This window comes from Herpailurus yagouaroundi, unplaced genomic scaffold (assembly GCF_014898765.1).
Source record: "Herpailurus yagouaroundi ecotype Mexico unplaced genomic scaffold, PumYag 139, whole genome shotgun sequence".
NCBI classification, from domain to species: Eukaryota; Metazoa; Chordata; class Mammalia; order Carnivora; family Felidae; genus Herpailurus; species Herpailurus yagouaroundi.
In genome coordinates this window covers 44,301,988-44,328,406 of record NW_024412394.1, presented here as the reverse complement: position 1 = coordinate 44,328,406, position 26,419 = coordinate 44,301,988, and the positions used below count along the sequence as shown (strand labels likewise).

The window sequence follows — 26,419 nt, the reverse complement described above, 5'->3', positions numbered from 1 at the left end:
ATACTCCATTCCTTAGTCATTGCCCTAAAGGTCTAGGATGAGAACACAGAAGATAGAGAACACTTAGGCTATCCTGAATAGGAAGACTTTTATGAAGAATTAATCTCCAGAAATTATCAGTCCCCTGCTACCAATTACATCCCTCTCACAAGGTCACAAGTTACCTGCATCCACAGGGCAGGAGCCTCACCAGGATATATGGCTTGCTGCTGACACCACTGCTTTTGTGCAGAGGGATTTCTGATTCGATTACTTAGAGCCCATAGCATTCTAGAACTAGTATCAACGCATCACCCTTGGGAAATCTAGGCTTTAGTATTAGGGTCCCATTCCCTGTTACAAAAATCCTAAATTTGTGACTAAATGCCAAGAAGGTGAAAGCCAGTATTTCTCTTTCCCACCCATACTGCTAAAAGCTCTGATTAAGTCGGATCCACAGGCACATTATGTATGGAGGTAATCCTATTCGGAGTAAGACGCTTTATAGTTACATAGCTCTTCACGCTATCCTGCTTTGAAGAGCTCTTTAGTAATAAGTAGTAAGAGGAGTGGATTTGAAAGTTTTCCAAACCTCCTAAGTTACTGTAATTCTATTTTGGTATTTGAACCCATGAATTAGAGCCTTCCCTTGCAATTTCTGTAGAAAAGTAAAAAATGGAAAGCACATATATTCTCTTTTAGCACCTGTCCAGCCCTAATTAGCCTATTTACTACTCCCCTCTAGTCTAAACCATAGCAGATCCATTTGTCTCCAGGTTTGCTGAAAGCTTCAGTCACAACCACCTAAATATACAAATGGCGGTTGTGGGAGAGGAAGATGGCGGCATAGGAGGACGCTGGGCTCACTGTGTCCTGCTGACCACTTAGATTCCACCCACATCTGCCTAAATAACCCAGAAAACTGCCAGAAGACTAGAATGGACTCTCTGGAGCCAAGTTTAGATGAGAGGCTCATGGAAGAGGGTAGGAAGGGCAGAGAGGCAATGCATGCTACCCGGACTGGCGGGAGGGAGCTGTGGTGGTGGAGGGGCGGGCAGCCAGCCCACCCGGCAAGGCAGAGCCCCGAAGTCTGGCTTGCAAAAGCAGAGGGGCCGGATGGAGTGTGTTCTGACAGCCAGCGGGATTTAACATCTGGAATGTTATAACTCAACAGCTCTGCTCAGAGAGTGGGAGAGTTGAGCCTTGGAGGACAGAGCTCAGCTTGGTAGGGACCAAAGGCGCTGGGAAGCGCCATCTCCCTCGCCCATCCCCCAACCAAAATTTCAAAGGGAATCAGTTCCCCTCAGGGAACTTGCTTGCACCACGCAAACACCCAACGTTGTGCTTGTGTGGATCCATCTCTCCGACGGGTCTGCCTCCCTCCCAGTGCCACAGGGCCCCTCCCCAAGCAGACCACGGAAGGTAAATCGAGCTGAGCCTGCCTCTCCCGTCTCTGTGCACCTTGCGGATCCATCCCGGCTAATATGCCAGATCCCATCGAAGCAGTACCCCAAGACTGGCAGTGTGCAAGTCTGCATCGAAGCAGTACCCCAAGACTGGCCCCAGACAGGGGCCACACCACTCCACAGTGAGGCCTGCCCCTGGGAGAGGTGAAGATAAGGTACACACCAGTCTGTGACCCCAGTGCTGGGCTGGGGGCAGACATCAGGTCTGACTGCGGCCCCGCCCAGCAACGCAAGTTACTCCAGACAGCACAGAGGAAGAGCCCTGCAGTTCCGCGCCACCCCAGGGACTATCCAAAATGAGGAAACGGAAGAATTCCCCTCAAAAGAAACTCCAGGAAGTAGTGACAGCTAACGAACTGATCAAAAACGACTTAAGCAATGTAACAGAAAATGAATTTAAAATAAGAGTCATAAAATTAATTGCTGGGCTTGAAAAAATTACAGAGGACGGCAGAGAATCTATTACTACAGAGATCAAGGGACTAAGAAACAGGAGGAGCTAAAAAATGCTATAAATGAGGTACAAAATAAAATGGAGGCGACCACAGCTTGGATTGAAGAGGCAGAGGAGAAAATAGGTGAATTAGAAGATAAAATTATGGAAAAAGTGGAAGCTGAGAAAAAGAGAGATAAAAAAATCCAGGAGTATGAGGGGAGAATTAGAGAACTGACACAATTAAATGTAATAACATATGCATAATTGGGATTCCAGAGGAGGGAGAGGGAAAGGTGCTGAAGGTGTACTTGAAGAAATCATAGCTGAGAACTTCCCTGATCTGGGGAAGGAAAAACACATTGAAATCCAAGAGGCACAGAGAACTCCCTTCAGACATAACTTGAATAGATCTTCTGCACGACATATCATAGTCAAACTGGCAAAATACAACGATAAAGAGAAAATTCTGAAAGCAGCTAGGGATAAACATGCTCTAACATATAAAGGGAGACAGATAAGACTAGTGACGGATTTATCTACTGAAACTTGGCAAGCCAGAAAGGAATGGCAAAAAATCTTCAATGTGATGAACAGAAGAAGTATGCAGCCAGGAATCCTTTATCCAGCAAGTCTGTCATTTAGAATAGGAGATAAATGTCTTCCCAAACAAAAAAACTGAAGGAATCTGTCACCACTAAACCAGCCCTACAAGAGATCCTAAGGGGGATCCTGTTAGACAAGGTACCAGAGACATCACTACAAGCATGAAACCTACAGACATCACAATGACTCTAAACCCATATCTTTCTATAATAACAGTGAATGTAAATGGACTAAATGCTCCAACCAAAAGACATAGGGTATCAGAATGGATAAAAAAAACAAGACCCATCTATTTGCTGTCTACAAGAGACTCATTTTAGACCTGAGGACACCTTCAGATTGAAAGTGAGGGGATGGAGAACCATCTATCATACTACTGGAAATCAAAAGAAAGCTGGAGTAGCCATACTTATATCAGACAAACTAGACTTTAAATTAAAGGCTGTAACAAGAGATGAAGAAAGGCATTATATAATAACTAGAGAGTCTATCCATCAGAAAGAGCTAACAATTATAAATGTCTATGCGCCGAATACTGGAGCCCCCAAATATATAAAACAATCACAAACATAAGCAACCTTATTGATAAGAATGTGGTAATTGCAGGGGACTTTAACACCTCACTTACAGAAATGGATAGATCATCTAGAAACATGGTCAATAAAGAAACAAGGGCCCTGAATGACACACTGGATCAGATGGACTTGACAGATATATTTAGAACTCTGCATCCCAAAGCAACAGAATATACTTTCTTCTCGAGTACATATGGAACATTCTCCAAGATAGATCACATACCGGGTCACAAAACAGCCCTTCATAAGTATACAAGAATTGAGATCACACCATGCATACTTTCAGACCACAATGCTATGAAGTTTGAAATCAACCACAGGAAAAAGTCTGGAAAACCTCCAAAAGCATGGAGGTTAAAGAACACCCTACTAAAGAATGAATGGGTCAACCAGGCAATTAGAGAAGAAATTAAGAAAAAATGGAAACAAACGAAAATGAAAATGCAACAATCCAAATGCTTTGGGATGCAGTGAAGGCAGTCCTGAGAGGAAAATACATTGCAATCCAGGCCTATCTCAAGAAACAAGAAAAATCCCAAATACAAAATCTAACAGCACACCTAAAGGAAATAGAAGCAGAAGCAGAGACACCCCAAACCCAGCAGAAGAATAGAAATAATAAAGATCAGAGCAGAAATAAACAATATAGAATCTAGAAAAACTGTAGAGCAGATCAATGAAACCAAGAGTTGGTTTTTTGAAAAAATAAACAAAACTGATAAATCTCTAGCCAGGCTTCTCAAAAAGAAGAGGGAGATGACCCAAATAGATAAAATCATGAATGAAAATGGAATTATTACAACCAATCCCTCAGAAATACAAGCAATTATCAGGGAATACTATGAAAAATTATATGCCAACAAACTGGACAACCTGGAAGAAATGGACAAATTCCTAAATGCCCGCACACTCCCAAAGCTCAAACAGGAAGAAATAGAAAGCTTGAATAAGACCTATAAGTGAAGAAATTGAATCAGATATCAAAAATCTCCCAACAAATAAGAGTTCAGGACCAGATGGCTTCCCAGGGGAATTCTACCAGACATTTAAAGTAGATATAATAGGGGCGCCTGGGTGGCGCAGTCGGTTAAGCGTCCGACTTCAGCCAGGTCACGATCTCGCGGTCCGTGAGTTCGAGCCCCGCATCGGGCTCTGGGCTGATGGCTCAGAGCCTGGAGCCTGTTTCTGATTCTGTGTCTCCCTCTCTCTCTGCCCCTCCCCTGTTCATGCTCTGTCTCTCTCTGTCCCAAAAATAAATAAAAACGTTGAAAAAAAAAAATTAAAAAAAAAAAATAAAGTAGATATAATACCTATCCTTCTCAAGCTATTCCAAAAAATAGAAAGGGAAGGAAAACTTCCAGACTCATTCTATGAGGCCTACATTACTTTGATTCTAAACCAGACAGAGACCCACTAAAAAAAGAGAACCAATATCCCTGATGAATATGGATGCAAAAATTCTCAATAAGATACTAGCAAATCGAATTCAACAGCATATAAAAAGAATTATTAGCCATGATCAAGTGGGATTCATTCCTGGGCTGCAGGGATGGTTCAACATTCACAAATCAATCAATGTGATACATCACATTAATAAAAGAAAAGAACCATATGATCCTGTCAATCGATGCAGAAAAAGCATTTGACAAAATTCAGCATCCTTTCTTCATAAAAACCCTCGAGAAAGTCAGGATAGAAGGAACATACTTAAACATCATAAAAGCCATTTATGAAAAGCCCACTGCAAATATCATCCTCAATGGGGAAAAACTGACAGCTTTTCCCCTGAGATCAGGAACACGACAGGGATGTCCACTCTCACCGCTGTTGTTTAACATAGTGGTGGAAGTTCCAGCATCAGTAATCAGACAACAAAAGGAAATCAAAGGCATCAAAATTGTCAAAGATGAAGTCAAGCTTTCACTTTTTTGCAGATGACATGACATTATACATGGAAAATCCAATAGACTCCACCAAAAGTCTGCTAGAACTGATACATGAATGCAGCAAAGTCGCAGGATACAAAATCAATGTACAGAAATCAGTTGCATTCTTATACACTAATAATGAAGCAACAGAAAGACAAATAAAGAAACTGATCCCATTCACAATTGCACCAAGAATCATAAAATACCTAGGAATAAACCTAACCAAAGATGTAAAAGATCTGTATGCTGAAAACTATAGAAAGCTTATGAAGGAAATTTAAGAAGATATAAAGAAATGGAAAAACATTCCATGCTCATGGATTGGAAGAATAAATATTGTTAAAATGTCACTACTACCCAAAGCTATCTACACATTCAATGCAATCCCAATCAAAATTGCACCAACATTCTTCTCAAAGCTAGAACAAGCAATCCTAAAATTTGTATGGAGCCATAAAACGCCCTGAATAGCCAAAGTAATATTGAAGAAAAAGACCAAAGCGGGAGGCATCACAATACCAGACTTTAGCCTCTACTACAAAGCTGTCATCATCAAGACAGCATAGTATTGGCACAAAAACAGACACATAGACCAATAGAATAGAATAGAAACCCCAGAACTAGAACCACAAATGTATGACCAACTAATCTTTGACAAAGCAGGACAGAATATCCAATGGAAAAAAGACAGTCTCTTTAACAAATGGTGCTGGGATAACTGGACAGCAACATGCAGAAGAATGAAACTAGACCACTTTCTTACACCATTCACAAAAACAAACTCAAAATGGATAAAGGACCTGAATGTGAGACAGGAAACCATCAAAACCCTAGAGGAGAAAGCAGGAAAAAACCTCTCTGACCTCAGCCACAGCAATTTCTTACTTCACACATCCCCAAGGGCAAGGGAATTAAAAGCAAAAATGAACAATTGGGACCTCATCAAGATAAAAAGCTTCTACACAGCAAAGGAAACAATCCACAAAACTAAAAGTTAACCGATGGAATGGGAAAAGATATTTGCAAATGACACATCGGACAAAGGGCGAGTATCCAAAATCTATAAAGAGTTCACCAAACTCCACACCCGAAAAACAAATAATCCAGTGAAGAAATGGGCAGAAAACATAAATAGACACTTTTGTAAAGAAGACATCCAGATGGCCAACAGGCACATGTAAAGATGCTCAATGTCACTCCTCATCAGGGAAATACAAATCAAAACCACACTCAGATATCCCCTCATGCCAGTCAGAGTGGCTAAAATGAACAAATCAGGAGATTTAGATGCTGGAAAGGATGTGGAGAAACGGGAACCCTCTTGCACTGTTGGTGGGAATGCAAACTGGTGCACCCGCTCTGGAAAACAGTGTGGAGTTTCCTCAAAAAGTTAAAAATAGACCTACCCTATGACCCAGCAATAGCACTGCTAGGAATTTACCCAAGGGATACAGGAGTGCTGATACATAGGGGCACTTGTACCCCAATGTTTATAGCAGCACTCTCAACAATAGCTAAATTATGGAAAGAGCCTAAATGTCCATCACTGACGAATGGATAAAGAAATTGTGGTTTATATACACAATGGAATACTACGTGGCAATGAGAAAGAATGAAATATGGCCCTTTGTAGCAATGTGGATGGAACTGGACAGTGTTAAGTGAAGTAAGTCATACAGAGAAAGACAGATACCATATGTTTTCACTGTTATGTGGATCCTGAGAAACTTAACAGAAGTCTATGGGGGAGGGAAAGAAAAAAAAGAGGTTAGAGAGGGAGAGAGCCAAAGCATAAGAGACTCTTAAAAACTGAGAACAAACTGAGGGTTGATGGGGGGTGGGTGATGGGTATTGAGGAGGGCACCTTTTGGGATGAGCACTGGGTGTTGTATGGAAACCAATTTGACAATAAATTTCATATTAAAAATAATAATAACAAACATACAGATAGGACGGAACATTCCTTCCCACCCACACTCACTTTGTAGGATTGTTATTAAGAAATAAGTTTGAAGGGCAGTATCTACTCTATAGATAGGGGAAATCTATAGGAGGAAAGGAAACATGGAGTTTCATCAGAACAAAATGAATTCGTAAATTCAGGAACAAGCGAAATGGACAACTTTGTGGAGAAGCAGACAAAACAAAACAAAACAAAAGTAATTGTACCAGTTAAGCATCTCTAGAGCACAAAAGTGAAGAGGCAAGAACAGCAGGACTCTGATCCAGCAAGCTATTCTCATTAAGCCTTCCTTGCACTTGAACTCTTAATGGTCACTTGCCAATGGTCCCCTGCCAATAGTCCCCCCCTCAGGGTACTGATATTACAATGAGAAAATCCTGATGCAGGGGACAGATGGTAGCAGACTGCACATGATCTGTGTTTAAGTTCTTGGAGAAAGGTCTGGAAGGGATTTTGGAGAAGAATTTGTAAGATAGGCAAAAGTAAAGTCATAAGGGAAAGAATATTCATAAAAGGGTTAATCTGAGCCTGCTTATTAGAAAAGACTGAGTGGAATGAAGCCCAGGGACAGGGTTTCCTCACCAGCTCTGGGCAGTAAGTGTAAATCACAGATTTGCATGCCCATGTCTTACCTGTTAAGCTCATTATCATGGCCACATGTAAGGATCCCTAATAAGAACCAGCAGGTGCTCATCCCCTGGCTTGGGATCGGAGCCTTCAGAGCAACTCAATCCCTCGTACACTGTAGGGGCTTAGTAAACGAATTGCTTTTTGTCCCCCGGCCTTCATCTACAAGTACAACCCTCGCCTCCCTCCAGTCCCCAGGGACTATATCTGCACTCTACAACAGGATGACGTTGGGTCTGCAGTTTCCTCTCTGAGTGCTGGCCCCTGTTCCCAGTTCCTGCCAGAATTACCCACTGTTCTCAAAAAGTCAACTTGTTTGAAACCAGCTCCTCACGTTTCTTCCTGAAACCAGGTGCCCACTCCCCTGGGTTTCAACGCTCTCCAGACAGCTCTAAACCTTGAGGCATTCTCAACTGTCAGTCAATTCGGGACGCTAGAACAAATTACCATAGATTAGGTGGCTTCAACAACAAACATTCATTTCTCATAGTTCTGGAGGCTGGGAAATCCAAGATCAAGGTGTGCGGTGTGCGATGACAGTTTGCTTCCTGGATTGAAGAGGTCTGTCTGCTTGTTGTATCCTCACAGGGTGGAAAATAGAGAAGCAAGTTCTCCAGGTCTTTTGATAAGAGCACTACTCTCATTCATGATGGCTCTGCCCTTACAACTTCATCTAATCCTAATTACCTCACAAAGGGCCCACCATCACACTGGGGATTGGGTTTCAACGTATAAATTTTGAGGGGACATATTTAGTCCACATCAACTAACTCTCCTCGACATGTGGTCATCAAACCTGTAGCCAATTTCTTCAAAATAATGCCTGTATCTCCCTGTCCCTTTCCACCCCCACATCCACCAGCACTGAAACCCTGTCACCATTTTACTCCTTTGAGTGTAGAGATGAAATTTCCCCTATGCTTTCCACACCCCAAATAGCCTGCAAAACAACATTGCCAGGCAGTTCTTTCTAAAGCTCTGCTTGATGCATACAGGCTTCCCACTTGACCCAGTTGCTTTTTAGGTGTAAATGTTAGAATCCTTACCCTAATCCTTCAAGGCACTACTCGGTGTGACCCAGCCTTCCTCTCCACACTCCATTCCAGACCTCTAATCTATTACACAAATACTCCCTATACCAGTTTTCTATTACTGCTTTAACAAATTACCACAAACCTGACGGCTTAAAACAGTACAGATTTATCATCTTACCATTCTGTAGATCAGAGTTCCAACACCGTTCTCATTGGGATAAAATCAAAGTATCAGCAGTATGCATTCTTTCCGGAGACCCTGGGAGAAAATGTCTCTCTGTTTCGTCCTGCCTTTCCTTCTTTTCCACCTACATATGTTGGCATTGCCCCTCCCTCCATCCTCATAGCAATCTTGCATCTGAGCATTCTTCCATACCTCTGACCGAAGGCCCAGCTGGGAGAGGTTCTCCTCTTTTAAGGACCCAAATGATTAGATTGGTTCTACCTGGACAATCCAGAGGCTCTTCCCATCTCCCCACTGCAGGATCCTTAACAACACCTGCAAAGTCCCTTTTGCCATGTGAGTACCTTTTCACAGGTGGCTACCTTGGGGAAGGTCAGCAAAGAGCATTATTCTGCCTACCACACTCCTCTCATTCAAACCAATCTTCTAATCTTCTAGCCACGCCGTCTATACTAACACCTTTGTTTATGTCCTCCTCCTTTCCATTTGACTATCTCCCCCCTACCACGTCCTTTGTTCACCACACCAGATTTTCACGATCATATTCTTCTCTAAATGGAACATATATTCTACATCTACTGCCTGGTTATAGCTCTCCTTGTATACATACACATACACTCATCCCTGTTCATCTCTTTATTTTCCTAGGATCTTCTAGAGGAATCAGTTCCACGATGATAATGGCAGCAATGGCACAGGCCTCTTAAGGACTCTAATAAAAAAGGAATCGCTGCAGAGCTGCCACAGAAATAGGCTTAGAAGTAAATAACTGCTATAGTGTTTATGGAACCTAATAGTCAATCATTTTTTAAACATTTTATGTCACTATATATATAAGGTTTTAAGGCAAATTTTCTTTAACCACTAACAGATTTTTAGAAAAAAACAAGGAGATTTATATCTTCTAACAAATTGCCTTTGAAACATGATGCTTTAAGCAACATTAGTGCTCTCTTGCAAATGAACAGGATTTATATAATCTCACCAGATGTAATGAATATGGAAAGACTAAGGGAGAAAACCAAAAAGCCATTCATAAGTGTGAATTTGAACCTCAAATTCCTCACAGGAGAAACCATTATTCAAGGTGAGTATCACATCGACATGATGCCTGAATATGATGAGATAGCTGATTTCCCTACTCATATAATTATGCTGCTAATGTGTTAGAAACTAAAACAATTTCCTTGTTGTGTTTGTTCCTAATAAGTATGGAACAGTTTAGACTCTGTAAAATCAGACTAAATATATCCCCATACTGCCAGATCACTGAGCTAAATCTCTCCCATAAGAAGGACATGACTATACTCCTAGAAAAAAATCTTCCTGAGAATAATAGGCTTTTAGAAGGTAGGGGCATTACTACAAGTTCCCCCCAGTTGAGGACTAGAATACAGCTGAAGGGGACCAGTGGAAATTTAGTAGGTCTGAGTCGAGGTATCCCTGCCCTAGTAGACAAAGATATCATTGCTATCTTTAAAGATATGACATTCTCCCAAAAGTTTAATGAAGAGGGACTCTGTGAACAATAGATTGACACAGCTGCATAATTATCAACACAAGTCAATTAGAATATGTTTTGATATTTGGACAATGATTATCCTATTATTCTTTGAAAGTGCAGTAATAGCAACAAGTAATCAGGCCTGACAGAACATGGAGGTTCTAAACATTCTAAATCTGTTGGACTCCTTGACAATATGCAGGAGATGAGCTAGATATCTTTGCAGATCTCTCTTAATGCAGGGCTCACACCTGCAAAGGCTAAAGCTCTTTTTTCAGCAGAGGGAACAAATCAAGATTCCTGATCCAGTGAAGTTTACTAGATGGCAAGAAGATCAGAAAAGTACACAGAGCCAAGTATGAATAAATGCAGTTAAGTGTCATATGGAGTGTGAATGGAGCACAGGAGAAAAAGAAGAAATCCCTTTCACCTGGGACCTGGAAAGCTTCTTTTGGAAAAATGTGGCTTTGGGGATGGATCTTAAGAAATGGGTGGAATTTGGGCAGAACAGGATATAAGGAAATTCCAAAAACTGATTCCAAAATTCAGACAGAAACACAAAGGACCCCAGATAGTCCAAACAATTTCAAACAAGAAGAACAAAGTCGGGGACTTACACTATCTGATTATAACACTAACTATGAAGCTACAGCAGTCAAGAAGTATGATTTGGCATAATATAGGCAAATAGGACAATGCAACAGAATAGAATATCCAGAAATAAGCCAACACATGTACACACATACTGGAAAACTGATTTTCAGTAAAGGTGCAAAGGCAACTCAGTACGAAAGATTCTTTTCAACAAATAGTGCTGAAACAATCAGATTCCTAATGCAAAAAATAAACTTTGATCATACATCACAATATATGTAAAGATTAACTCAAAATGGATCATAGACTTTAATATAAAACCTAAAACTATAAAACTTAAAGAAAAAGAGATTAAACATTTATGACCTTGAGTTTGGTGAAGATTTCTTTGACATGACACCAAAAATATGACCTATTTTAAAAAGAATTGATAAATTCAACTTCACCATAATAAGCAACTTCTGCTCTTTGAAGACACTATTAAGCAGACAAAAAGACAAGCTATAGGCTGACAGAAACTATTTGCAGATCATATATCTGATCAAAGATTTACACCTAAAATAAAGAACTCTCAAAAGTCAGTAATAAAACAAACACCCCAAATAAGACAATGAGCCAAAGACATGAAAAGACACTTTACCAAAGATATCCAGATGCAAAATAAGCTTATGAAGAGATGCTGAATAGCATTGATTATTAGTGAAATGCAATTGAAAACCATAATGAGATAGGACTAAACACATATATTAGAATGGCTAAATTTTTAAGATATTGATCTTACAAAGTGTTGGTAAGAAAGCAAAACAACCAGAATTTATACACTGTGAGGAATTTAAAACTATATAACCATTTTAGAAAATATCCAGCAGTTTCTTAAAAAGAAACATCTATCTGCCATATGACCCAGATGTTCCTCTTCTAGGTGCTTAAGAAAATAAAAACACATGCCAATATAAAGATTTGTAAGCAAATATTCATAGAAGTTTTATCTATAATAGCCAAAATAACCCAAACATCTATCAACAAGTAAATGGATAAAAAAAAAATACAACATGGGTGATCTCAAAATAATTATGTAAGAAGCCAGACAAAACAAGAGTAGATACCACATGATTGCATTCATATAAATATCTTGAAAATACAAACCAATGTATAGTGACAGACAGCAGATCAATTGTTTCCTGGGGAAGAGGTGGGGAGGGAGGGATTACAAGTGGGTATGAGAAAACTTCTGTGGGTGATAAACATATTTATTATCTTGGTTGTGGTGATGGTTTCTTGGGTGTCAAAGTGTATTAAAAAGTACACTTTAAATACATAAAAATCATTCTGTCAAGTATACCTCAAAGTTGTTTTTGAAAAAGCAATTGAGTACTGACCTACCTCAATGGCTGACTGGAGCAAGATGATCACCCCAAACTCTACCTGCCTAACAGGAAGTAGGGAAGCTTCTCTCATGGAAGACAACATCATTTGTAGCATCAATCGATTTCATTCACAATGTCTGCCAAATAAGTAAACAATTTCCAGACATGCAAAGTGTCCAGGCTATATGTTTTAATAATACAAGAATAGGAAACATTAGCAAGTGCAAACACAAGTGGTCCAGGTATCAGGGTTAGCAAATGAAGACTTTTAAAATAATCACTTTCAATGTGTTCGATAAACTAGAGGAAATGGTGGACAAAACAGATAAAAGGATAAAGATTTGCACCTACGAAATATACTGAAATGTATTTTTTAAAAGAATCAAACTGAGGGGCGCCTGGGTGGCTCAGTTAAGCAACCAACTTCGGTTCAGGTCATGATCTCACGATTCTCCAAGCCTGAAGCCTGCTTTGGATTCTGTGTCTCCCTCTCTCTCTCTCTGCCCCTCCCCTGCTTGCTGGCTGTCTCTCAAAAATTAACATTAAAAAAAAAAAATCAAACTGATATTCCAGAACGGAAGCTTTTAGTTCTTGAAATACGGGAAACTGAGTTAATTTGGATCCCTTTACAAAGGAAAACGTTCAGTAATACTGGGTAAAATAAAACAACAAAAATAATATAGAGCTAACCATGAAGAAAAGAATTCTCAGATGACAAAAGTAAACAGGAAACTTTTAAAGCCAGAATGGTAAGCTTGTGAGCTGATGCCACAGCACCCCGGGGACAGGGTTTTAATCTGCATCCTCAAGTGGGTTAAAATACCCACTCAGAAAAAAAAGGGTTCATACCAGGCATAGAAACTGTCTTGCTTTCCTGAGACCCTTCAGTGAAAGGGAGGCAAAGAACTCCATACACTGACATAGGTAAGGATGAGGACATTGGTTGTACCAGGGTTCCTAAGAAAAACAAAACCTCCCTTAAAAAACATCTAAACTCCAAACTCATGCTTCATGTGGAGGTGGGATCCAAATTTATACTCCTATTTATGAGACAGGAAGCCCCAGGCAAAAGTTTAAAAATAACATAATTCCAGATTGATCACTCAGGGAAATTTTTATTTTTTATTTTTTTTAAATAATTAAAAAAAGTTTAATGTTTATTTATTTTTGAGAGAGAGCAGGGAGGGTTAAAGAGAAAGAGAGAGAGAGACGCACATAGAATCCAAAGCAGGCTTCAGTCTCTGAGCTGTCAGCACAGAGCCCAACACGGGGCTTGAACCCATGAACAGAGAGATCATGACCTGAGCTGAAGTCAGAAACTTAACCAACTAAGCCACGCAGGCACCCCACTTAGAGAAATTTTTATAAAACCAGGATGCGTGAGACAATCATAGAAAAAAATACTGTAAAGAAGCTCATGCAACTACACACAGACACACACACACACACACACACACACACACACACATACACACACCAGTTGGAAACAATAGACTATAAGAAGTAGCAAACCCAAAACCTCCCAAAATGATTAGTATTCCAGAGCCTAAAATTATAAACAATCGGGGTCTCAGTGAGTTAAGCGACCCGCTTCGACTCAGGTCATGATCTCAAAGTTGGTGGGTTTGCAGGCTCTGTGCTGCTCAGAGCCTGGAGCTTGGAGCCTGCTTCAGATTCTGTGTCTCTTGCTCTCTTTCTACCACCGCCCTCCCCACTCGCGCGCTCTCTCTCTCTCTCTCTCTCTCTCAAATAAACATTAACAAGTTTCTTAAACTATGAAACAATAAAAGAGAGCATAACATGACTATGGCTAAATCCTCCTTTAAAAATATAAATCATAGAAAATTTAATGGAAAATATTAGGACCTCATGAGAAAAGAACAGGTGGGTTGTTTTAAGAGCCCAACAGAACTTATGGAAACAAAATATATACAACAATTGGTACATCAAATTCAACAAGTTAAACAACAGACTTGAACTTTCAGTATCCAGTATGTTTATTAAAATTCAAGAATAATCTCTCAAACAGTTGTTTAAAAAAATAAATAGTTTAGGGGTGCCTGGGTGGCTTGGTCGGTTAAGCGTTCGACTTCGGCTCAGGTCATGATCTCACGGTCCGTGGGTTCGAGCCCCACGTCGGGCTCTGTGCTGATAGCTCAGAGCCTGGAGCCTGTTTCAGATTCTGTGTCTCCCTCTGTCTCTGCCCCTCCCCTGTTCATGCTCTGTTTCTCTCTGTCTCAAAGATAAATAAATGTTAAAAATTAAAAAAAAAAAAATAAATAGTTTAAAAAGAAAATAAAAACTACACTAGAATTAAATTTTAAAAAGAGAGAGAGAATAAAAACAAATGAGCCAAAATGGAGCATGTAGAATAGGCCAAACACTATTTTAAGTGCTTTATATGATTTATCACTTACTGCTCACTAACTTTTAGGTGGATGTTATCCCTTCTTGTTTATGAGGAAACAGTATCTAGGCACCCTGGCGAAGATGGCACAGTTAGCCAGTAATGAAACCCATCTCAAACAGACTATTTCCAGACCACATACTCTTGAGCACGGCTGCATGGTGTAAAGAAAAAAGGAGAAAAGCAGAGCGAAGTAAATAGAAATCACAAAATAAGAGGCTAAAAAGCAAACATCATCAGTAATCACGACAGGGAACAAACCTGCAAGTTAAAAGATTTACAGGTTGTTTGCCTGAAACAAAGCACAATTAAAATTTAAAACAGATGGAAAGTTACAAAGAATACATAAAGAGGTCAAAAGTTGTAGACAGAAAAAAAAAATCAAGTAAATACTAATCAACAGCAAGGGACCCATTGAAGCCTTCACCAGGTTCTCCGTTTCTTGGAACCCAGTTTGATGTGCCACCAGGCAACTCTGCACCTGAGCAACAGACCGAGTCTCCCAGAGCCTTAGTTCTCCCGCCTGTAAAATAAATATAAATACATATATGAAACAGTCCATCCCTCCCTCCAGCCAGTTTTTACCGGCTGCCTCCTGTGTTTCAGGCACCTGTCTGGCCCTGGCAGAGCTTACATTCTAGTAAGAGGGACACGAAGGAAACCGCAGACATCGTAATCATACAAATTGTACAGTATGGTAGGTGATAAGTGCAGTAGAGAAAGAAAGACAGAGTATGATCAGGGAGATAGGGTTCTGGCCAGGAATAAGGGGAAGGCAGTGCCCGGTTTGAAAGAATGGCCAGCATAAGCCTCACTAAGAACATTGAGGAGGGGGCTGTTGCTACTCGGGATCCAACAAAGCACTAACTACAACGAGGTGATGTCAACGCCAGAGATTTGCTGCCTCTCAATTCTGAGGCTGAAAGTCTGAGATCAACGTGTCAGTCAGCAGGACTGCTTCCTTCTTAAGGCTGTTGAGGGGAAGTCTGCTCCAGGCATCTCTCCTTGGCTTATCTTCTCCAGACTTTTCTTCACGTGGACTTCATCCTATGCGTGTCTCCATGTCCAAATATTCCCTTTTTATAAGGACATAAGTCATATTGGATGAGGGCCCACCCTCGTGACCTCTGCTCCAACCCTGTTTCCAGATAAGGTCACATTCTCGGCCTTTAGGGGATAGGACTTTAACATGTGATTTTGGCAGGTTGGGAGGGGGCACAATTTGACCCATAACAGGGGGCATTTGAGGAAAAAGCTAAAAGAGGTGAGAGAGTGGGCCAAGTGGACATCTAGAGGAAACACATACCAGACAGACTGGCCACAGCAACAGCCCTTAGACAAATGTCTGATGTTTTCAAGGGATAGCAGGAAGGTCAGTGGGCTGGAGCAGGGTGAGCAGGGTGAGCCGGCGGGAGAACAGATGAGATCAGCTGGGGGACGGAGGGAGGAAAGCCTTGAGGTCAGTATAAGGACTCTAGCTTCTTTGCTGAGTGACACTGGAAGCCATTGCAGAGTTTTGAATGTTTATTTATTTTGAGAGAGAGGGAGAGCAAGCACAAGCAGGGAAGGCGCAGAGAGAGAGGAAGAGAGAGAGAATCCCAAGCAGGCTCCATGCTCAGCATGGAGCCCAACACAGGGCTCAGTCCCACGACCCCGGGATCAAGACCTGAGCCGAAATCAAGAGTCAGACACTTAACTGACTGAGCCACCCACGTGCCCCCATTGCAGAGTTTTGAGGAGAGAGGTAATTGGACTTAACTTATATTTAAAAGGAATTTAAGCCTCTGTATTGAGAGTTCTCATAGTGGGGTTACAAAAATTAAGTTAGCACAGAGGCTGCTTGGTACCCAATAAATGTCATCTGTTACTGTTTATAAGGGTGCTGGCGATGTCCCACCCAGATTCCTTTACTAGCCGGTTTGTCATTCCCAGCTTCGGGGGCAGTGTTGGTCCACTAGTTCTCCATTCTCTGGAGAATTGTCATTGATCCAAGCAAAAGCCACCTTCCCCTGACCAGCTTGGAGTTAGAAAAGGTCATGCCCCAGCCTCAAGAGGGAATGATTCTGTGGTGCAATTTGTGCCTCTTGTCTAATGGAATGAATACATGTGACACAGTGAGAAGTCTCACAATGTTCTTGAGAATGTGACACCTGGAGAAACACTGCCAAATTGGGCTTTAAGGGACAGAGAGAGGACAAGATGAAAGTAGGCTGTGAGACCCCCCCCCCCCCCCCGAGTTCTACATGCAGTAAACAGGTTGATAAACTACTCCATTACAAATACATTTAAGAAAAAGAAAGGATGATTGAAAGGGCAGAGCTGCAGGCCCAGAGGGCAAAGCCATGAGCCACAGAGGATTATTTCCAGGACAACTGAATGGAGTTAGCCCAAATGAATTTCAAAACTGCTTAGGACTGGTGAGTCCTTTTTTCCTTCCAGTTTCTCCCTTTTGGAACAGATGTCTATAACTGGTCTGATGTGCTTGTCCCACCATTGTATTTTGGGAACAAATTACTTGTTCTCTAGTTTCACAAGCCACAGATGGAGAATTTTTCCCAAGATGGATCGTACCCAGGGTCTCACCCATACCTGAGTTAGATAATTATGATGATGAAATTGGGACTTTTGAGCTAATAAGATTTAGACTATAAATTGGACTTTGAGTTGATGCTTTATAATTGAGACTTTGGAGGATGTTGGGTTGAGGTGAATATATTTTACATGTGAGGTGCTCATGAATCTTTGGGGCCAAAGGGAAGACTGTAGGCTAACACCCTCCCAAAACATGTCCAAGTCATAATCCTTGAATTTGTGAGTATGTTACCTTACATGACAAAAGGAATTTTGCATATGCAATTAAGAATCTCAAATTGGGAGATTATCACGGGTAATCTAATGCAATTGGATTATAAGGGTCCTAATGGGTCCTTATAGGAGAGAGGCAGGATGGTCAGAGACAGAGGTATAAAGTAGGAGCAGAGGATGGAGTGATACAAAGTCCTAAGCCAAAGAGTGTGAGTAGCCTCTGAAAGCCGGAAAAGGCAAGGAAGTGGATTTTTCTCTAGAGCTTTCAGATGGAATACGGCTCTGATGACACCTTGATTTTAGCCCACTGACACTGATTTTGGACTTCTGTGCTCTAGAACTATAAGAGAATAAACGTGTGTTGCTTTAAGCTAAATTTGTGGTACTTTGCTACAGTAGCAACAGGAAATGAATTTAGGATCCAACATGACCATGGAGAACATGTTGCCTGCTGTGCTGTAAGAAGTTCTTTGTCTCTGAGCCAGGAGTCTCATGTCTTCTGCCAGCATCCACAAAACTGGACCTGGCTTACGTTGATAGCTTGCAGGAGGTGTAAAATCTTATACCCTTCACAGTTTTTGACATTTAGTTAATAAGAATGATGGTATGGTCATAGGTATTTTTCCAACTTCTAGTAACACTCTTCTAATGAATCTATTTCTAAATAAGATACCACTTAAATAGCTTTGAATCTTAAGAAATAGCCTATGGTTTATATTTGGTTGTTTAAGTGATGAATAGTAATATTCATATTAGTAAAAGTTAATAAAACCAGCATTCTTTAATGAAAATAGCAAGTATCTATTTGCAAAAATGTGCTAATTACAAGAAATGTTCCATGCTTTGTTCTACTGTTTAATGTTAGAGTCTTAAAGAATAATATTTTCCTCAAAAGATATTATAGAAAAGGGATTTCTTCTGGTGGGATAACTCCCAAATGAAATCTGGTGCATGACTCAGACCAACTGGGCTCCTAGAGATGACAGAAATTAGGAAGCATTATAAACATGGAATAATTCTTAAAGGAAATGAAAAATTTGGATGTGTGAGAACAAAGAACCAGAGAAAATTCCTGTGCAAATGCATTTATTTTTTAGCTTTAGCAAGACAGGTGGTAAACAAACTCATGATGAGAATGCCACCCAGAGATTAGCAGTTGGCCATGCAAGCAACTGTGTGCGCAAAACCAAGTTGTTTCCAATACCAGTGTGCAGACTGGATTCTTTCATGAAATTAACTCTGTGTTGCACCAGGCCACCCTGTATATCTGTTGGTGGGGATTTACAACCCATTCACCATCTCAGCTCAAAGTCCATACACTAGTCACATGACCATCACCTACACATCTGCCAAGTAAATAGCATGGCAAGTACTCTTCTTGTGACGGACGCACACCAACACAGAGATACAAAAGGTACCTCCTCTCACTGAGCTGACAACCTTCTCTACATTTCTGGGAACAAGAGTGCCATGCGATATACCATGAATTGGTACTGATTCTGGGAGAAGAGGGGCAGGGCTGGCCCTAGCTTTTAGCATGGGTGGCTGGAGGTTCTCAGAAGAGCAGTTTCAGTACAATCAAAGAAATGTTGGCCATGGTGACTGAGAGATGTGTCTTCTGACCTCCTCATAGATGCTTGGACCTCTGACAAAAGCTGGGCTCAGTTAAGGGCTGAGTGGAAGGTACCGACATCTCAGAGCTAGGAGGCAGTGCCCTGGTTTATACTGCGTTATGTACATTCCAGCTTCTTCTGGATGCAAAGTCACAAATTCACAAAATATTAGAGCTGGGATGAGTCATCTACTTCAAACTCCTCATGTTACAATGAACAATGTGGCAGCCCAGAGAGGTAAAGCAACTTGCTAAAAATAGAGCATGGTGGTGGCCGGGCCAGACTGGAATGCAGCAAGCTAACCCCCATTCAAGAACACTGACCCTCTGTGCAGCCAAACTTTTCAACAACAAGGAAGATGAGACCATGCAAATACTTTATTCTCAAAAAAGCCTGAACTGTGTTTAAAGGCACAGAAACTCAGCTTCTTCAGCTCTTTTCTGAGGGGGCTCTCTTCTCTGTGTCTTTCTTTCTATCTCTGTCTCCCATGTCTCCCCCCAACACACACAAACAACTTTGGTCAGTGGAGATTTCTTGCTTTACAAAGACGGATCCAACATCTCCAGGAAGACACTTTACAGAGTACGTTTCTCAATCCAGGTCTTTGTGTGACGTCTGGGAAACTGGCTTATTTTCTAGAACAATAGGTGGTTCTGAAATCAGAAGATCATCCTCCCCAAAGGAGGAGTTCTGGTCTGTGTTCACGAAGTTGGGGATGTCAAACTTCATGAGCCTGTTCAACTCCTCCTCTGGCCGCCCGTTGCTTCTAATGGCTTCCTGCAGGTGAACACAGCTGTCAAGGGCTGTGGTCTGGTGACAAGCTTTAGCCCTATCCAAGTGTTCCACTTCGTTGATGTAGCAGTGAAAGAGAGACCTGGATTCCTCATTGCCCTGTCGAGAAAACACCTTATCTGGCTCCAGCGGTCTTCCGAAGTCTGACACAAAGCTATTCATTCTGAATCTCTTCTCTGAAGACTCTGCATTGCTGTAGAGAGAAGGAAAATAAAAGAGTGCTTACATACCAGCTTGTTCACCTACAGAAATTGTGGGTTTGGCATGTTGGGCAGACCAGCATGTTTGCACTGAGCCTCGAGCACGTGCCTCTGTACAGGACAGACAAATACCACAATGGAGAGATATCACTTCTGAACATGTAAATAAACCCAAGACAACGGGACCATCCCGAAAAGACACCTTGCTGAGGAATCCTCCAATATTCTGGATCAAACAGCCATGCTTCTCTGGGACTCTTAGATCACCTGCATCAGAATTAGTTGAAGTGCTTCTCAAAATGCAGAATCCTGCAGGGCAGGCACTTGGGTGGCTCAGTCGGCTGAGCGTCCAACTTTGACTCAGGTCATGATCTCACAGTTCATGAGTTGGAGCCCTGCATCGGGCTCTGTGCTGACAGCTCGGAGCCTGGAGCCTGCTTCAGATTCTGTGTCTCCCTCTCTCTCTGCCCCTCTCCCACTCATGCTCATGCTCTGTCTCTCTATGCCTCTCAAAAATAAAGAAATGTAATTTAAAAAAAATGCAGAATCCTGGGTCAAGACCTTCAGAATCTCCAGAGGTAGGGGCTGTGTTTTCATAGAATCGCCAGGGATCACCACTGATGGTCAAGTTTAGGACCCTTGACCTACATCAGATCAGCCTGAACAGCAGTGCTATCTTACAGGGTAAGTTTCATATTTGTCAAAGTGCTTTCATGTCCATGTATCTCACTTGATTCTCAAAACTGACCAGTGCAGTCACTTAGGGTAGGAATCATGATACCCATTTCACAAATACATGAGCTAAGGTAAAGAGCCATCAGATTGCCCCCCTGAGTCACAAAACCAGTTAGTAATGGCAGTAAGAATAAAACCCACTTTCCTAATTCCTTGTTTTATTTAATGTGGAACCAATTAGCAACTCAATGGTAATAAGTCAGTGAATGAATGAATAAAATAAGTGTTGATTAACCCCATTAGAGCTTTGAATAACCTGACACCCATCTATTTTAATCACCATCCTTTCCAGGTTTCTACAAAGGTTGCTCACACACAGGTAAGTGATTCTTTAAGGGTAAGAATCATGACTGAACACATTTTCATATCCAGAATAGAAGCTTACAAAAATTAGATTCTAGAAGTCTGTTTAACAAGCATGTGATCTCCATGATTTTAGTTCTAAATCTCTTCCTTCCCACCCTATCACTCAGGATAAAGTTCTTATGACCAAGCTCTCATGGGGCAGAGGGCATGGATGCGATTTTTTTAAGTTTATTTTTATTTATTTTGAGAGAGAGAACATGAGCAAGTGGGGGAGGGGCAGCGAGAGAGGAAGAGAGAGAGAATCCCAAGCAGACTCCACACTGTCAGCACAGAGCCCAATGCAGGGCTCAAATTCACAAACTGTGAGATCATGACCTGAGCTGAAACCAAGAGTCAGATGTTTAACCAACGGAGCCACCCAGGGGTCGGTCCCTGGATGCAATTTACAGTCTGGAAAATCTGACTGTATGGACTCCATATATTACTTCCATATAGACCTCTGGATTTTGGAGGTCAGTTATCCTATAAGCTTTGCAATCCAGCAGCTGAGGGACTTTATACCAGCTCTCCAACCTGATTACCTGGGTGACATCAGACAAGGCATTCTTCTCAGAAGCCTGAGTTTTCCTTTTTTTTTTTTTTTTTATTTTTTTTAACATTTATTTATTTTTGAGACAGAGCATGAATGGGGGAGGGTCAGAGAGAGGGGGAGACACAGAATCTGAAACAGTCTCCAGGTTCTGAGCTGTCAGCACAAACCCTGACGCGGGGCGAACTCACAGACCGGGAGATCATGACCTGAGCCAAAGTCAGACGCTTAACTGAATGAGCCACCCAGGCACCCCGATCCTTTTTAATTAAAAAAAAAAAAAATCAGGTGAACAAATATCATAGCCTACTGAGCGAATGTGATGTGAAGCTCAATGATTTATACAAGAGTACAATGTTCACCAAGTCACGTATTCAGAATTCAGAGAAAAATCACTTTAGAGGGACTGACAACTTCTGCTTTAATGCACATTTAAGAGGTCTTCTTATCTTTCAGTAAGTGGTTTTCTTCCCCTAATTGTCACTTCACCCAAGTTTAAAAGATGTTTGAGAGTAGGAATGAGTGTGCCGGCAACCTGTGACCAAATAAGATAAAATGTCACCTAGGAAAGAAGGGCTTAACACATTTGGAAACGGCATGACTAAGATGCTGGGGCTTATGTCACTTTCCAAATCCAGGGCTAAGAAGCAGCTGAGGCTTCTCTGCCTGCCTGGAGCATCTACCAAGTATGAAAGCAGACCCAGAAACCCAGCTGTGGGCAGCAGCTCTTCCATAACCCAGGCTACATTTTCTCAGGATTAAGAAGTGGCTCCATTAATCATCCTTGCTGAGAAATTAGTCAGAGAACTCATATGACTTCACTCATATGAGGACTTTAAGAGACAAAACAGATGAACACAAGGGAAGGGAAGCAAGAAGAAAAAACAGGGAGGGGGACAAAACAGAAGAGACTCTTAAATATGCAGAACAAACAGAGGGTTGCTGGAGGGATTGTGGGAGGGGGGTGAGCTAAATGGGTAAGGGGCATTAAGGAATCTACTCCTGAAATCATTGTGGCCCTATATACTAACTTGGATGTAAATTAAAAAAATAAATTAATAATTTAAAAAAAATCATCCTTGCTGAGCCAAGAGGAGACCAAAAGAGTTTTGTCTTCCTGCACGGCAGAGCCAGGAGGTGGACAGTCAGGCCCTGGAGGTGCCTTCTCTGCCCCACCCGGCTCTTCTGACCTTTCTCCTGATGATCTCTTGGTGTGATAACAGTGCAATTTGTCTGATTCTCCCTCCCTGAGAACAAGGCAAAAGTTCACCTTTGTACTCGTAGAATTTGGTAAATGTTAAATACTCAATAGATCATCCCTTTATTCTTCTTTTCTTTCTTTGACTGGTAAACTAAAGAACCTATATGTGAAAAAATGTAATCACAGACACAGATTGCTTCAATTCCATTTATTCCATTATAGGGTAAAATTTACATATTGGAACTCATAGATCATAAAAGCAAAATCCCACATAAACATCCATATAACTCTCAGTGACCAAGATAGACAATGTTTCCTTTCTCCTAGAAAGTTTCCTTCCATTCAATTTCTACCCACTTTAGATAGCACTGCCTTGATCTGTCTAATGATAAGCTTTGCTTATTCTTGAATTTCTAGTCAATTTCCACCTCCTGTAGGTAAAGTGTGTGGATTTTTATCACCACAGATTAGTTTAGCCTGTTTTTAAAATTCATACAAATTCATATAATATATAACCTTCTGTGCCGGATTCTTTTGCTTAGCATAATGTTTTTTGAGAATCATCCATGTTGTTACATATAACAACAGTTTGTCCTTCTTGCTTAGTGATATTTCATCATATAAGTTTGTTACAATTTGTTTATTCATTCTCCTGTTAAAAGATATCTGGCTTGGGACACCTGGGTGGCTCAGTCAGGTAAGCCTCTGACTTCTGGTTTCGGCTCAGGTCATGATCTCATGGTTCATGGGTTTGAGCCCCGCATTGGGCTCTGGGCTGATGACTCGGGAGCTTCTTCGGATACTTTCTCTCCCTCTCTCCCTGCCCCTCCCCCCACTCACCCTGTCTCTCTAAAAATGAAAAAAAAGACATCTGGCTTGTTGACAGCTTGGCACTGTTGTGAGTAGAGCTATGAACACTTTTTTTTTTAAATGTTTACTTATTTTTGAGAGAGACAGAGACAGAGCACAAGTGGGTTAGGGGCAGAGAGAGAGGGAGACACAGAACCCAAAGCAGGCTCCAGGCTCCGAGCGGTCAGCACAGAGCCCAACATGGGGCTTAAACTCACAGCTATGAGATCATGATCTGAGCTGAAGTCGGAAGGTCAGCGGACGGAGCCACCCAGGTACCCCACTATGAACACTCTTAAGTAGTCTCTTTGTAGATACATGTTTTTATTGCTCTTGAGTAAATACCTAAGAGTAGAATTCCTGGGTCACAGAGTAGACACGTGCTTAACATGATAAGAAACTGCACTTTTCCAACGTAGTTGTGGCATTTTACAACCTCACCACAAAGTATCAGAGTTCCAGTTACTCCCCATCCTTGTCGACATTTGGTGTTGTCGGTCTTTTCAATGTTAGTCATGCTAGTGGGAGGGAAATGGCATCTCGTTGTGATTTTAATGGGCATGTCTCTGATGTCTAGTCATGTTGAATACCTTTGCATGTGCTTATTGGTTATTGGTTTATCTTCTTTTGTGAAGTTTCTGTATGACTCTTTTGCACATTTTAAAAATTGGGTTATTTTTGTTATTGATTTGTGACAGTTTTGTAATATATTTTGAATACAAGCTGTTTGTCAAATGCATTGTAAACATTTTCTCTTGATCTGTGATATACATTTTCATTTTCTTAGGATGTCTTTTGAGGGGTGCCTGGGTGGCTCAGTCAGTTAAGCATCCAACTCTTGATTTCAGTTCAGGTCATGATCTCACATTTCGTGAGATCAAGCCCCATATCAGGCTCTGTGCTGACACCACAGATCCTGATTGGGATTCTCTCTCTCCCTCTCTCTCTGCCCATCCCATGGGTGTTTTCTCTCTCTCTCTCTCTCTTCCAAAATAAGTATTTTTGAAGGTGTCTTTTGATGAGTGGAAGCTTTAAATTTCAGTCAAGTTCAAGTTATCAACTTTTAAAATTTTACATTATGTTTTTTTATATCATCTCTAAGAAATAATTGCCTACCCTAAATTCATGAAAATATTCTCCCATGCTTTCTTCTAGAACTATGCTGTCCAATATAATAGCCATTAGCCACAGGTGGCTATTTAAATTTAAATTATGTAGAATTTAAAAAAAAATCAGAATCTCTGTTCTATTACTCCCATTTCAAGTGCTTAAGAGCTACTTATGGCCAGGGTTTACCTGCATGGACATCACAGAGAACAGTTGCATTATCACAAAACTGCTCTTGGACAGAGTTGTTCTAGGAGCTTTTACTGTGGGTATATGAACCATGTTGAAATAGGGGTCAAGATTCCTTTGTTTATCCTTTTTTAAAATTTTTTTTTAATGTTTATTTATTTTTGAGACACAGAGACAGAGCGTGAGTGGGAGAAGGGCAGAGAGACAGGGAGACACAGAATCCGAAACAGGCTCCAGGCTCTGGGCTGTCAGCACAGAGCCCGATGCGGGGCTCAAACCCACAAACCATGAGATCATGACCTGAGCCGAAGTTGGACGCTTAACCGACTAAGCCACCCAGGCACCCCTTTGTTTATCCTTTTGACCCAGCACTGTTAAGAGACCTTCCTTTCAGTCGACCTTAGACATAGTCATAGACAATAAGAAAAAAAATCCATTCACAATAGCATCAAAAAAGTAGAATACAGGCATACTTCATTTTATTGCCCTTTGCTTTATTTGCAAGTTCACAGACACTGCGTTGTTTTGTTTTTTTTTAACAAATTGAAGGTTTATGGAACACCGTATCTGGTGAGTCTATTAGTATCATTTTTCCAACAGCATTTGCCCACTTTGTGTCTCTGTGTCACATTTCAGTAATTCTCACAATAGTTCAAATGTTTGCATTATTATTATATTTGTTATGGTGATCTGCAACCATTAATCTTTAATGTCTATCTCTTAATTGTTTTGGGGGCACCACCAACTGTGGCCTCACAGGACGGCAAACAATAAATGCTTTGTGTGTTCTGACTGCTTCACTGACCAGCCACTCCCCATCTCATCTCTCTTCCTCTCCTTGGGTCTCCCTATTTCCTGAGACATAGCAATATTGAAATTATGCCAGTTAATAACCCTATAATGGCCCTAAGTGTTCAAGTGAAAGGAAGAGTTACAAATCTCTCACTTTCAGTCAAAAGCTAGAAATGATTAAGCTTAGTCAGGAAGTGAGTGCCATTACTGGAACTGGAACCCACCTATCACCTCTTGGCTCTTCATGAATTATGTCTTGTGTCACCTCCTGCTAGAAGTCTTCCCTGAGTCCTCCAGTCTGAGTTAGAATGTTCTCCTGGAAGACTGGGTGCTTCTCTCCATCTGTCTTCTCACTCTGTATTATACTCTTTTCTTATCTGGCACCCTCATTAACATTATCATCTCTTGAAGGCAGGTATCATGTGTTTCTTGCCTATTTCCTAATACTTAGCACAGTACTGGGCATATAATAGCTGCTCAATAAATTTCTCTTAAATGACTTAATGATGAAGAGATCTTGAAACTAAATCAACCCTTGGCTTGGCAGGCAGCCTCTTCTATAGTTTCTACAAGG

General features: G+C 41.1%; 1 protein-coding gene across 3 annotated transcripts in view; it reads right to left on the bottom strand.

The window, feature by feature from the left end:
• Positions 1–18,541: 18,541 nt before the first annotated feature.
• MRAP2 (melanocortin 2 receptor accessory protein 2) overlaps positions 18,542–26,419 on the bottom strand; it is a 55,141-nt gene continuing 47,263 nt past the window's right edge. For all 3 annotated transcript variants that reach the window (XM_040474079.1, XM_040474078.1, XM_040474080.1), the window contains one exon: positions 18,542–20,070. In XM_040474079.1, coding sequence (XP_040330013.1) covers positions 19,677–20,070 — 394 coding nt within the window. In that variant the 3' untranslated portion in view covers positions 18,542–19,676. The remainder of the gene's footprint in view (positions 20,071–26,419) is intronic.